Below are 15,785 nucleotides of genomic sequence, written 5' to 3'. Positions count from 1 at the left end.
AGGGGCGTAACATTTCCGTCACACGCTTAAGATATTCGGCCAATCACAACGCACTGGATAGCTGGCCAATCACAGCACACCTCGCTTTTTCAGACCGATGAGCTTTGTAAAAATTGACGCGTTTCAGAAAGGCGGGGCATAGAGGAGAACCAATAATGTACCGTATGTGGAAAATAATGTGTTTTTTTTAACCTTAAACCGCCATTTCATTACACCAAATACACCAAATAATGTTCTTTTTAGCAACATCATATGACCCCTTTAATAGCCTAGCCTTTACAGTAAAGCATCTGTTAGCACCAACAATTCCTTGTGGACTGAGCATGCACATTTAACACCTTTCAGTGGATTTTTTAAATATAGTGTTTACATGCAACAAATATCTGATTAAAACAGGTATATTTCAGTGGTAGGAATCAGAATTTGGGGAATCAGAATATTGTTTTAATCTTAATCGGGCAATCAGATTGAAGCATTTATATGACTCAGTAATATGAATATGGTCAAATTCTGATTATTAGCAGACAGTCATAATATTAATGTGCATGTTTTTGATTCACAGCAAAGAAATTGCTCATAAGAGTACTTTTAATTTATTCAGCAATACTGACTAGACTGATCATGATGTTTTTGTACAAAAAAAAAAATCTTGGTTCTCATCAGTGATGTACATGAAATAAAAATGGCAAAACTCCTTTTGAATTCAGGGGTCTTTAAAAATTTATAATAGTTACAATAATAATTATTGCTAAATAACAACTAATTTCCGATAAAACAAGTAACCTAAATAGCTGAAAAAGTAACCTCTTGAGTATTAAACTGACCTTAATAGGAATTTGTTTTCCTTATCCCCCTCACTGTCTCTGGGAATCATTACACCGTCATTTAACCTGATAGAGACACAACACTCGCTTCACTAGTCTTTCTGCTTTTATATGCTGCTTCCACTTATATAACCAGTACATCATGTATTTGGTATAAAAATAAAAGTAATTTTTTATAGTGGCTTATAGGCATTATAAATCATCATATTTGATGTTGAACATCAGCATCATGTTAGTAATCTAGTAATCTAGATTACAAGTAATCTAGATCAGCATATCAGATTCCTTGATCAAACACACTCATTTGTTTCTGTTAGCAGCTGAGGTCAGTTTCCCTGAATAATTCAAGTATGTCTGCGGCTCATGAGGTACTTGTGTTGTTATGTCAAGGATGGATTATGACCCTGCAAGGCCCAGACGCCTGGATGCCAAAAAGTTTGCATGCATCTTAGAAGGAAAGGATATATGATAAATGAGCTTGTTTTATATGGATGCACAGTGCACAGTGCATTTCGTTGTTTGAATGTACTGAACAAACACACCCATTTAATTGAACCATTTGCTGCACCCAACTCGGAGTGGCACAGAACAAGACATTTTATTCATGAACAAACTGAATGAACCGGGACATGACCTTCTTGAATAAGAAGAGAAAGGGATCATAAGAATCGTGAATGTGTAAAAGATGGCTGATCACCATATACAATTAAAGCGAAATTATTGAAATTCTTAAGTTAGACTATTGTTGTTGTCCTTTTACTATAGCCTAATGATAATCATGTCCAGCAGAAAAAAATAATTTATCTGAAGTCTCTTGAGACTCATAGACACACATTTTAATAAAGAAGAATATCTGCTCATTCGACTTAAATATTTTAAGTTGGTCTGTCCCTCGCTAACTTCCCTCCATCTCGTGGAGTCAGATGTATATCATTGCTTACATTGAGTAAGTCCAATTTGCATTCTCTGCATCATAAAGTGAAAACTCTCCAGGGCCAGGAGGCAAAGCAGGGGATCAGCATTAGGCCTTCACTCAAGGCAGAAGAAACTGAAGAGCGTCTTCAGAAGGCGCTGGAGTCTGCAAGTGAGAGCTGAGAAAGGGAGGGCATCCTCATTGGACGACTTTCACAATGCACAGAGCCAGCCCCCTCCATAGCTGACCATGTGCGGTCTGCTCCCAAGCAGTGAACACAATGATCGTGTGTGTCCCCACCTGTGATGTAGCACAGGCAGGAAGGCACACAGGTATTAAACTGCTTACTCGCCATATAATACAAAGCTAAATCCTATGGGACACACAACACCAAATAACACACACAAACACAGAGCACTTACTGAAGGCACAGAAGATGACAGTGTTCCGGGTATCCTATATAGCTTTCGTGGTGCGGCGCCACACGTCACGGGGAGACGTGCACCACTGAGATTGGAGTGATTCAGATACAATCACACAGAAGCGTTCCCATAGTGTCATCATCAAATTGGGCTGCATGCAGTCAGGGTTGCATAGACTAGTCAACTTTAATGCTCTGTTATGACACTTTAAGCTTGACGTCGACTAGTCGCTGGTCCTAAAGAGCAGTGGTTCTCAGACTGGGGTACGTGAGGTGACAGAGGGGGTACGAGTTTTGATCTCTTCGATACAGACACATACCCTGTGCGAGTTATTGTTTTCATGTTTAAAATACGAGCAAGAATGCACATTTCCCTGAATATCCAAACGATGGCAAATGTGACAATTTTTTTTTTTTACAACAGTTCAACAAAAAAAGGTAATATTAAGTGAACATTTTACATTTTAAACAGAATATTGTCATGTTTGTTCTATTTTGCAACGAAATAATAGTTCCAACGAAATCCGTATCATCTGGTGTGCATCTCCAAGCAACATACAGCGGTGTTTCATTAGTAAACGAATCTGCGGCTTTGAACGATTTGGAGAGTCAGTGATTAATAACCCATTCATAACTACAGCATTTTGCTTCGTTACTGAATGAATGAATGACGCGACGCCTGGCTCATTAAGACAGCGACTTGCCGCCACCTATTGGCGGTTTTATTTTTAAATCTACAAGTATCACTTCGATTACTTATTGCTTTATTTATTATATTAATAATACACTTAATGGAATGTTAAGAATATGACATAAAACATGACATAAGATACAATTAATAAGGATAGAAAATTTGCCTCTATAAAGGTAAAAAAATGCACCTGTAAATCAATTTAAGGGGGCAAATATTGTCCTTTAATAGAAAATGTGTGACTGCGGTCTGAGTGGAAGAGAGGGGGTACGCAGAAGAATGTTAAATGCCCCAGGGGGTACGCCGCTGTAAAACGTTTGAGAACCACTGCTATAGAGGACGCAACAGGATAAGAAATCTTTGAAGTCCATATTTACGCTCCGTTTCCAAACAGTTAAAATGACAAATAAATGCATACTCCGAAAACTCCGAAAAGTTTATAAAATAAATGCATACTCCGAAAGCCTTGTGACTTTAAACAGCTTATTGTACAGGTAAGTCAATCACCATTCTAATCTAATGTGCTGCTGCATTGTAACACGCACACACATAGGCTACAGACAGTAGTTCGTACTTCAAGCGCAAATCGTGTGCAGAGAATCATTCAGTATAGCGCGGAAATGTATTGTCAACACTTTTCTGTGATTTCTCAATAATATAGCTTAGAAACTGAAAAGTTATAGCATATGTTTCTTAGTAAGTAAAATCCACATCTTCGCTATTAGTAGAGAGATGCTGCCAGGTAGAATTAATTCAATCACGCAATCGCTCTCTCACATTCATATAAATGTAATCTTTACTGTGCTCCTTTATCTGTATCTGATTTAGAATGAACAGAAATCTGTGAGAAATCTAACGACCCAAAGACAAAACAACTGATAAAAATGAGCTGTTATAGGAGAAATAGCCATGTGAGCAGTGCTGTGTAATATGCCATAGCTGTGCACAAGGTGTTCGAGTCTCAGCTCAAGGTTCAGGCTTATTTGTTAATTAATGACATCATCAGCGATTAGTCGACGTTGACTTGACTTTCATCACATAAATGTCAACTTAAAAAATCTTAGGTTGTTCAACCCCTAGCATGCAGATGTCTGCAGACTCTGGTGATTATGAAAATTAAATCACACTGACAGTGCACGGACCGCCGTGGAACATGAATGGCGGAAGTATATTTTGAGTTTAATTCACTTTGGATAAACATGTCTGCTAAATTAATATACTATCTGCCATCACAGAGGTCACAGCCCTGACCTTTGACCTTATCAATCTGTTTCAGATGACCGTGTGCAGAGGGACAGAAAATCTATACAAATAAAGAGATTACAATCAAAATCATTAGTAGCATTGAACTGTAATCCCATTGTTTTGTTGTTGTCAGGGATGGGACAAATAAATAAAAAAATCAAGATGTACACTAAGGTCATTTTTTCTTCTCAATAACTATAGTTATTATTGAAGGATATTTTGAAATCATAAAATTAATTGATATATCAACACTCCCAGTTTCTATTAATAAAAAGTATGAAAGCAAACAGCATTGTCATGATTACAGCAGATATACCAGAGAAAATGTCTTACAGGGTCCTTCAAATATTGTGTTGGATAATGGGGGTCTTCAAGTGAAAATGGTTGACAACCATTGTCTTATATGGACTGAAAAAGGCCCATAAAAAGAGAGAATATGTGTGCGTGTTAGGGGTTGCAAGGATTAGTCAACTGGTCGATTAGTTTTGACACTAGCTGACACATTCATTCATGTAATACAGAGGAAACACAACACTGCAAGGCCATAAAACAACCAACCCATCAATGGTTCATCTAATGCAATTGTCAGTGTCAAACTGTTTCATGCTGCATCTTAAATGCAAGTAATTTCTGATTGCAATGCATTTCTGAATTCATATTTCTTAACCAGGAAACACCATGCAGGCTGAAAAACATTAACCTGAGAGAATCTCACATAAACTATAGAGTCTTTAAATAATAGAGTAAAAAAAAATACAAATCTGCCATCACTTATTTTGAAAAATATTATGGATACTTCAAACATTCAAAAACGCATAATTAAGAACACAATAATTTAAACAAAAACACAATGAATATGATATTAAATTTACATGTATTTTGCTCACATTGAATATTTTGTTTTACTCAGAAATACAACATAATGCAGAAGTAAAATGTGTTGAAAACAGTGATTATTGCTAACTTTAAAATGCAAAAGTAGAAATAGCACATACACTTGCAGAAAAAAGGTACAAAAGCTGTCACTGGGGCAGTACCGTTTCAAATGGTGCACCTTTGTACTAGGGATATGCCGGTATCAAAAAATGTTAAAAAAGTTTGAAAATAAATAGCCTATTAAGTCTAAATATTTAAGTATTTGGCGCTGTGATGAACATCATAGCAAATACACAAATCTGAATGGCTGTTTAAATCATTTAAACACGATTCAGAAACAGAAAGTAGTGCAGTTGCTTTGTTTACAGGATTTCTGGGGTAACGGCTGCATTTAAATGAATTATTATTATTATTATTATTATTATTTCTGCAGTTTAGCGCCATCTGCTGTCAGAGAGTGAAAGTGCGCTTTCATCCAGAGCGTCTCTCACGTGTTCCGCCATGTGCTTCACGTCCGCGCTTCTTTACATCAGAGTGCAGCGTCTTTCAAGCAGCATACAGCGGTGTTGTGCATTTTGACCAGTTTATGGGAAAAGTATTCTTAAAATGCATTAAAAATTCTGAATAATTTGTAATATATAATTATTCACGGTATTTAGAAGTGCCCACGATAACAATATCGTGCATATTCATTACCGTGATATATCGCATTACCGAATACCGCACAAGTCTACTTTGTACCTTATTTAGCCCTAAAAAGTGCATATTAGTACCTTAAAGGTACATATTAGAGCTGAAATTAAAGGGTTTTAAAAGGGCACTGTCCCAGTGCCAGATTATGTACCTTTTGTTCTAAGAGTGTACAGGAATATAATAAAATGAGGATACAGTTGGCTAAATTTTGTCTGTCTAAAAAACAAAATGAAAACCAAGGAAAATGTCAAAGATAATATTTTTTTCAAATGATATATTTTAATCCACTTCCACTCAGCTCATGAGGTTATATCCGTTCCCTTCTATATCACTTTTCCTTGTCTTTTAAGACACTCTTTTTTCTTGTCTAATTGAAAGGCCATTTACTCTCTGTGAGCAGCGGTCAGAGAGGAAGGGCCACTTATATAAGAGACCCAGAATGGTTCTGTTGCTTCAAGCATTTTTTATATTAGAAAGACAAGATAACACAGTCACAGTCACGTCAGGGTAAGCAATCCATCTCTAACACAAACCCTAACAACAACTCAACCAATGGCTTTAATTCTACACTAAATGCAATCACACACGTTAACAAATTAAATAAAAATAAAACAATTTGTCATTTATTAATTAAAATTATTGTAAATAATTGTAATATAATTAACATCTGTTGTCCATTAAAAGATTATGTTTGCAACAAGTAAAGGTAACCATTTTTAAAATTGAGGAAATATTTAAAAGTGAAAGTGTTTTGATTTCACACGAGAAGAGGGTGCATATACCTTTTAATTTCTATGTTATTTCTAACGCTTATGAGAACTAAAATATGAATAATCTAATTTTATTTGTGTCCCCAGCTGAGCCATGCTTGACATTTTTTTATACTGTATTTTGTAATACTGTTTTAAATACTGTATGTAGAAAGGTTTTAGTTTGAATATCTATTTTTCCTTATATGAAAATGTACAAGATTTTCAAGATTTAAATTGAAGTCAAATGGGTCAGTGATTTACCAATAACTCTATAACAGCTTTTAACAGTCCTAACAGTTTTTGTAGGCTGATGTAAGCTGTAGTTTAGCAACACATTTCTGCCAGATTGAACCTGATTTATCCTGCCAGCTTCATTGCATGTGACACTTCCTGTGAAAATACTGACATGAGAGGGAGATGAGAATCACACTGCTTGCCAATTCTATCTAATAAAATAGTTATTTCTGCATTTCTTAAAATGAAGTCACATTGTTCGTTTGGGAGTCAAACATTTACTAACCTCTGGAAGATTAAAGGGTTAGTTCACCCAAAAATGAAAATTCTGTCATTAATTACTCTTAATGACAGAACCCTCATGTCGTTTCAAACCCGTAAGACCTTCGTTCATCTTCGGAACAAAAATTAAGATATTTTTGATGGAATCTGAGAGCTGTCTGACCCTCCCATAGACAGCAATGCAACTGAAATGTTCCCAAGTCCAGAGACGTAGCAAGGAGATCGGTAAAATAATCCATGTGACATCAGTGGTTCAACCGTAATTATACGAAGCTACGAGAATACTGTTTGTGCGCAAAAGAAAAAAAATAACGACTTTATTTAACAATTCGTCTCCTCCGCATCACCCTAGCACCATTTTGGAGAGTATCAGCTGGATGTAAACAACGTATGCTGTTCTGTGTCAGCTGCGTCACGCCGGATCTGTTTCCTACGTTGTTGTGATTTGATCTGAACAAAAACAGCGTATTCGTATGACGCAGCTGACACAGAACAGCATACGTTGGTTTACGTCCTGCGGATATTCTCCAAAATGGCACCAGGGTGACGCGGAGGAAACGAATTGTTGAATAAATTGTTTTTCTTTTGTGCACAAAAAGTATTCTCGTAGCTTCGTATAATTACGGTTGAACCACTGATGTCACATGGATTATTTTACAGATCTCCTTGCTACGTTTCTGGACTTGGGAACATTTCAGTTGCATTGCTGTCTATGCAGGGTCAGACAGCTCTCAGATTCCATCAAAAATATCTTAATTTTTGTTCCGAAGATGAACGAAGGTCTTACGGGTTTGAAACGACATGAGGGTGAGTAATCAATGACAGAATTTTCATTTTTGGGTGAACTAACCCTTTAAAAGGTTGTCCTGGGTTCAATACAAGTTAAGCTCTATTCACAGCATTTGTGGCATAATGTCAGCTTGTTCCTTAGTAATAAATACAATAAAATATGTGGATGAACTCTATACTTTTTTTTAAGAAGTTTTAAAATGATCACTTCACCCAAAAATTGTCATTATTCACTTGCCCAACTCTGTTTGACTTTCTACTTCTGTGGAACACAAAAGCAGATGCTTAGCAGAGAGTTAAAAGTAGTCTGTATGACTTGTGCACTTTATTACGAGACAACTTAAGTCATATAATAGTTGTGTGTGAGGAATGTACTGAAATTTAAGACAAAATTTTACTTATTCACTGAAAATCTCACTTAACAGTCACAGTCACCATTCACTTCCATTGTATGAAAAAAAATCACCCTTTGTGTTCCACACAATTGACATAAGGGTGAGTAAATGTATTTAATTTAATTCTATTATTTATGATATTTTATTGGAAAGTGGACTATTATAACTGTTTTGTTTTTTTTTTGCCTTAAAAAATTCAACTATTTTCAGTTAAATCAACATTATTCCATAACTGCAGTCCATTAAGCTGCAGTTGTAAATTGTACTTAACAAAACTGCAGGATGCTCTACTGTTACACACAGTACTGTGGGTCATAAAGAGTATTTCACCTGGACAAATCAGTTGAACTACTGATTCAAATGAAAATGGCAAGAGGTTAAAACTTAGATAAAGCCTGACTAATGCCATTTTCATCTGTCATTTGATGGCTGTCCACCATTCAAAATGATCCTTTTATTAAATGAACTGCATACTTTTACAAGCTGTGCTAGAATTTATGGAGCTGTCTGTGGTGCTGAAATCACACATTATCTGCATTACCTACTGAACAGACTATGAGAGAAAAAAAAAATACTAATTCATCAACACAGATATGTTTGGCTGTGAATTGAGACAAAATGACCAAGATGACATTCATGCTGATATCACACCAGAAAACTGAGCCAGGGTGACAATTTTCAATCCTCAAAGCATTTCAACATTGAGACATTACCTTCAGATGAAAACTGTTATACTTGAGTAAATTAAATGGCTTAAAACATTCAAGCTAAACCACCTAGAACACTGTAGAACAGAGTGCGGAACATAAAAAAAAAAATCTAATTCTAATCTAAAAAAAAAAACCATGATATTCAACTCTAGGTGCAACTCCTGAACCGCAAAAAGCTGACAAGACTCAGCTCCAACAGTGCATATTATTCTTTTTCACTTGGAAATATTCATCGAATACATTTGATAATAACATTGTCTTTACAATTTCACATCTAAAAGTCTACAAATGTATCCAAACTACTCTTTAGCTGAATTATTACAATTCGCGTTTTATTCTACGACATAACATATATCAGGAATACCCCCTTGTGATTTTTTAAGCTTTTATTTGTCTTGAAAAGGCTAACAAGTGGTTAAATGGCACTACAGCGGTTGTCAGTGACATTAGAATATACGAATTTATGATTTAACTTTATTGTCAGACAAAGTCTGAAATTTGTCTTGCGGTACAGTAAGTTCACTCACAATTACAGAACATTATCACATGGACAAGAGACAGATCAAACTTATACAATCACAAGAAGAAAAAAAAACTTTTCAAGGCTCCAGTTCAGATTTAAGTTTTGTGTAGCTTCCAAACGCCAATGGAAAAATCCTATTGGGTTTTTGTTGAGGGAACAAGGATTATGCTAACTTCTAGGTTGGTCTACAACAATATGTCATCACTGCAGCACTCAATTACGTTATAGATAAGCTATTTGACTATAGTATGTCTGTTTAAGTTGCTGTTTATTGATTGTTACCAGTAAATACCTGAGTGCTGCACTTTTAACAAGACTGTAATGACGCGTTTAACAGTCATCAGCACCGTAAATCCTCAAAAGTTATATATATAATAATAATTTATGCATTCAGCAGACGCTTTTATCCAAAGCAACTTACAGTGCATTCAGGCTATACATTTTTTACCAGTATGTGTGTTCCCTGGGAATCGAACCCACAACCTTTTGCACTGCTAACGCAATGCTCTACAACTGAGCCACATGGAACACTATATTACCTCTACAGCAAATAATTTTTTTTTTAAATAGTTAACGCTAATGTAAGGATATTTCTAATACAGCGTCTATGGGAGTGACTGTAAATATAATGCCGTTCTCTCTTCTGATTGCCGTTATCAATCTCTCTCTATTTTTTTCCTTAATGTGATAACACTATCGTGGAGTTTTCCTTTTGTTATTTGAGCAAATAGGCATGCAAACAATATATTTGTAATAGTCTCCCATTCACTGCTATAGAAGTTTATCCAACTATGATGACTTCCGCTGCTGAGAAACTAGTGCTGGGCGGTATACCGGTTCATACCGAATACCGGTGTTTATTTTTCTTATGATATGAATTTTTAAAATACCGCAATACCGGTGTCGTTTAAATAATGTTCGGAACGCGTTTGAGGTGGGGGTCTCTTTTCACTGTTGCACTGTGGTGAGGGAACAGCTGTATGTGTTACTAAGCGTGAAAGTCGCGAAAGTGAAGCTGTAGAACTAATAGAACATGAAGACAGAAGAACTCGTCCACAATATCCACTGACCGCCACACATATCCACCGCCCCTGCCATCAGCTCCAGCATCTCACACACACGAGTGCGACTTCAGCGCTAGATTTAGCAACTTTCAGACGCTTTTAGTTGCTTTTTTTCATACAATATATATACTGACAAACCTAGCGACTTTTTTGGATAATCCTTAGCTATGATTCAGTTGGAAGATGTCATTTATCAGACGATGTCGCGATTATAAATGAGAGTGACTCCTGGTTAACAAATGGGTCGTGTTTCGTCACAACTTAGAGTGGAATTTTTCTACTATATTCACTCATCATGACAGTAAAATAGGGCATTCTAAGTCAGTCTACTGCAGTAGCCTATTTCCTCTCTCAATCAGTAGAAAATGTGGTTTACACCCGGTCATGCAATAAATACCGTCGTATACCGTGAAACCGGTATAATTTTGAAAAATACCGTGATATTAATTTTTGGTCATACCGCCCACCACTATGAGAAACCCTGGAAATGTGAAAAAGGTCCATGTCAAAAGTGTGTGCTGTTTTTGTAGAGTAGCAGTGAATCTTGCTTTGAACGCCTTTAGAACTACTGGTCCTGGTCACATTTGTCCCCATTTGCAGCCTAACTATCATTGCTAATCATTTTATATTTGATTGAAGAGGAGGAGGGTCTGAGGATGCCAAAGATGTGACGAGCTTAGACTGTCCTCTTCAACCAAATATAACATGATTAGCTAGCACACATCAAAAACAGACAGTTGTGACATGTTTGCCATCACGAGGCACTTTCAAGAGCTTCAAGATGATTGCTTTTCATCAGCCTACCATGTCATCTCTTCCAACACTCATCTACATCACAAAATTGTCGGACAAGCAAACTAAAAACTCATGAGGACCAAATGTGGTTTGTTTTCTAAAAACCTTAAAATGTAGTATTTAAGTAAGTCTGTAGACCAATATAAGTGTTTTGATTCCTCATGATATCTGGAATATTCAGGCAATCACCTGATGAAGTGGTTGATCTGCATCTAACTTGTGTGATGGTCTGTTATCTGCCGAGAAACGGTGTAATAAAAAACATATAGGCCTAATTAAATACATTTTCTATTATTATGTCAAAAATATTTAATATGACTAAATTCAACGTGACTACGTCAAAAAAAATTATCATTAAGAGTCATAGGAAATCACGCTGCAGTTTTTTTTTTTTTCTGTGAAATTTTTCTATTGCAACAGGAAGTTGATAGAGGGAGCAGATGACCTTGAAGCTACTGTAGATATAGACTAAAAGCCAAGGGGTCTAAACGGGGTCTCTACTGCAACAACTTTCACATTTCACTGTGTAATTAACGAAAACACTATTGTATGAAGAGCTCAGTTCAGTGAGAGTGTTTGTAACCTCACAGATGAACATCTTCTTGCAGTCACATATCTAACAACATGCCATTTTGATATGCTTACGATGTTTTATTGCTATAAAAGTTATTTATTCTTGTCCGTCCTGACCTACATTACCCACTGTCTAGTTGCAGCTGTCTTATGTATCTAAGCAACAAAACAAGTATGCAGTACACACACTCACACACTTTCTCAAAGGTTATGTGATATAACCTATAACGGGCATATCTAATCCTCTGTGAAAGAGGATATGTCACTCCTCATAGCACAGCCTTGTCTGCGATCGCCCCTGCCACAAAACACACGTGCTCATTTTCTGGTTCCTGGCACCTAATACCAACTCATTCTCTTTCTAGCACTTGCATACAGGTTCATACAGCATTAATAATGGAAATGAACTCACAAATTCACTGGCTGTTATTTTCTCTATGATATGTCATTTGACAGCTGAACATGAATAAATATCAATACACACTAATTCTATGGATTTTAGATCATACGATGCATATCCAAGAAAGACTCACTTTAAAAGTGGTAACCGGCAAAGTTAACTTGAGATCAGTTTCTTTCTGACTTGAATAATTCCATCAGTTCATTTAGATGTTATGATATGATGCACATTTTTGGGTTAACCGTTTTTACATGGTTCATAAACTTCATGCTTTTTTTTGTGTGTCTATTAGGGTTAAACGAATAACAATGAACACACAAATGTGTATAAATGTATAATGTGCAATAACTGGTTACAATTGAGTATAACAAACAAAATGTCAAACTCATAAATTAAAAAGAAATCAAATTTAAAAAATAAACAAATGAAACAAACAGTGAATAATTAAAAAGGAGACTGACCTTACATGAAAATTGATCACTGGATCATCTTTAAGTTCTCCTCTGGTTTCAGTAGATCATCATGGTTCAGTCATTTGTTGAGGTTTCCTTCTCCTGTACACTGTCATTTCTGCTTGAATCCATTTTGAATCCGTCGACAAGGCTTTATCGTTGTGAGTTCAGAAGCAAAACAACTTAAAGTTGTCCTTTTCCTTGAAGTGCTCCATAGATTTCATACGCCACTGAGTTTTAAATTTGAGAGTGAAAAAATATTGCTATAAATAAATGATAAAATACTGATAGCCACAAGCGACACATAAACAGTATTTTAGACTAACTACGAAAGTGATATTGATTGAGACCCTAAAGACCAAACAATTATTTTACAAAAATATGTACATGTGTTTTTAAGTAGTATGCTTTAAAAGAAGAAAACCTATTTTGGCTTTTCACTTGAATCACTGAGCAACTATGAACAACATAAGAGGTGGTGAAAGAGTTAAGGCCTGTGATCAAAGCATCACAGCAGTTCTTAAAATTTTACATAATTATTTTTTTTAATCATTATTTTGTGAGTTTCTGAATAAGAAATTATAAAGGTAATGCTTAAAAGCTGCTGATGCCCAGGAGATTAACAGATTCAAATGTGCTTTAAAAAAATAACTGCAACTTTCCAGGATTTTAACAGTGCGATGATCCTTGGATCATCCAGAATCTGGGTGCATTAACTTAGCATGGTGGATATAGATAGACTAGATGTTTCTGTTTCTTGGGAACATTTAATATCCAGTTTATCACGTTGATCTTCTCTAACATGTTTTCTTCCTCATTGTGTTCTCCATCTCTTGCGTTTAAAGATATCTTCAACACATTAAGTTCATCACACGGGCTGGAAGGGCCACCACCACTATGCTCTTCTCTGAGAGATGCCTTCTCCTGCTCAGTCTCCCTGAGATAGAAATAGCTGAAGTTGGAAACAATGACGGGCACCGGTAGTGCAATGGGGTAGAGATGGACAAACTAGAGGTCAGTTTCTCTAGTGTCCAAGCAAAACGTATAAAGGGAGCGTTTAATATCCATTCTGCTGTTAGCTTTCATGTTAGTCTTCTCAACTGGAATGTTTGTTTCTTCATTGTGATCTCCATCTTTTGAGTTAGAGGTTGATGATTTCCTCAACTCTTGAAGTTCATCACATGGGTTTGAAGGGCCACCATTATTAGGCTCTTCTCTGAGAGACGCCTGGTCTTGGTCAGTTTCTCTGTGGTAGAAATAGTTGAAGTTAGACACAATGACAGGCACCGGTAATGCAATGGTCAACACCCCTGCGATGGCACACAGCGAGCCCACAATTTTTCCCCCCACAGTCACCGGTCTCATGTCACCATATCCAACTGTTGTCATGGTCACCACAGCCCACCAAAAGGCATCTGGGATGCTGGAGAAGTGAGACTCGGGTTCATCTGCCTCAGCGAAGAAAACAGCACTGGAGAATAATATGACACCAATGAAAAGAAAGAAGATCAAGAGGCCCAGCTCTCGCATGCTGGCTTTTAGAGTCTGGCCCAAGATCTGAAGCCCCTTGGAGTGTCTAGAGAGCTTAAATATGCGAAACACCCGAACCAAACGAATGACCCTCAGTATGGCCAGTGACATGGCCTGCTGGCCATTATTGTGCTCCTGGCCCTGCTGCTCCACCAGCTCTGTGCCCAAGGTGATGAAGTAAGGCATGATAGACATTATGTCAATGATGTTCATGATGGTTTTGGAGAATTCCGACTTACTAGGACAGGCAAAGAAGCGCACGAAGAGCTCAAAGGTGAACCAAATCACACATGTGGTTTCAATGATGAAGAACGGGTCGCTAAAGGTGAGCGATGGACGCTCTTGAGTACCATTGACAGCGCGACTTGTCACTGGAAGCTCTCGCTCGTCGCGAAACTCGGGTAAAGTTTCCAGGCAGAAAGTTATGATGGAGATGGTTATGACGATGACGGAGACAATAGCTATGCCTCGTGCAGGACTAGAGCTTTCAGGGTACTCAAAGATGAGCCATACCTGTTTCTGAAACTCATTCTGTGGCAATGGTTTCTCTTCTTCTTTGATAAAGCCCTCATCCTCGCGGAAACGGTCCATTGCTTCTTCTCCCAGCTGATAAAAGCGGATTTCGTCGGCAAACACGTCGATCGACACGTTAACAGGTCGTCGGATTTTCCCGCCGGACTGATAGAAATAAAGAATTCCGTCAAAACTCGGTCTGTTGCGATCAAAGAAATACTCGTTCCTGAGGGGGTCAAAATACTTTATTCTCTTGTCCGGGTCTCCCAGCAAAGTGTCGGGAAACTGGTTCAGAGTGCCCAACTGTGTCTCGAACCTCAGTCCGGCGATATTGATAAGAACTCGTTCGTTGTTCTCATGGTCCATATCCATGTCCTCATCAAACAAATGGGGACTGTAATAATCCACCGTATTCTCAGTGGAGCCCATCATTGTGTTGTTCATGTCGTTCATTTTCCATGAGCTCTGTTGTGGACTTCTCGAGTATAGTTCTTTGTTGTGGACCAAGCGTGGATGATCCAGGGAGTTTTGGTTTTGGTAGGGTTCTCCATCACGGCCTCCATCACCCCGCTTGTCAAAGCTCACCAAAGCTATCTCCATTTCCAAGCCATTAAAAAAAAATAGATCTGTACAATTCAAAACAAAAAGCTCCTCGTATATCCACACTCGTTGTCTCTACCGCTAGATTGTTCTGCTGCGGTCAAAGATGTGTACTATAATCCAAACATCCTCCCGTCACTCTGGTAAATACTTGTGTGCGCTCTGAGCGTAAGTACTGGAGTGATTCCCAGGCGACTCGGTTCTGTTGAAAAGATTCTTTTGAATGAACCGAATCGCAAAGCGTTGGTGTGTCACTCGGCTGTAAGGACTTTCTTTGGTGGATGGGATGGAAACCAAATCATAGTGATAAACAACACTGTTAAACTAAATGTTGATTTCATTAAGAAGATGCAAGGCGCCGCGACTAGAACCCTAGTGGTCACACAAATGAACTGAATCATTAAAGCGAACCACTTCACTGAAATGAATTGTGTGTGGAAAGATCCTATCCCTCTGTTCAACTTGGTTGTTTATTTTAGTTAGTTATTCATTCATTCATATATATATATA

At 37.3% G+C, this 15,785-nt stretch overlaps 1 protein-coding gene across 1 annotated transcript in view; it reads right to left on the bottom strand.

The window, feature by feature from the left end:
* Positions 1-15,418, bottom strand: part of LOC107741715 (potassium voltage-gated channel subfamily A member 5-like) — a 31,022-nt gene extending 15,604 nt beyond the window's left edge. The window contains exon 1 of the mRNA XM_016554483.1: positions 12,642-15,418. Coding sequence (XP_016409969.1) covers positions 13,641-15,275 — 1,635 coding nt within the window. The 5' untranslated portion in view covers positions 15,276-15,418 and the 3' untranslated portion in view covers positions 12,642-13,640. The remainder of the gene's footprint in view (positions 1-12,641) is intronic.
* Between the last annotated feature and the right edge of the window lie 367 nt (positions 15,419-15,785).

Source organism: Sinocyclocheilus rhinocerous, unplaced genomic scaffold (genome assembly GCF_001515625.1).
Source record: "Sinocyclocheilus rhinocerous isolate Xijiao unplaced genomic scaffold, SAMN03320098_v1.1 scaffold3423, whole genome shotgun sequence".
Taxonomy (NCBI): domain Eukaryota; kingdom Metazoa; phylum Chordata; class Actinopteri; order Cypriniformes; family Cyprinidae; genus Sinocyclocheilus; species Sinocyclocheilus rhinocerous.
The sequence above is the reverse complement of the archived record's forward strand: the minus strand, read 5'-3'. Positions and strand labels throughout refer to the sequence as shown.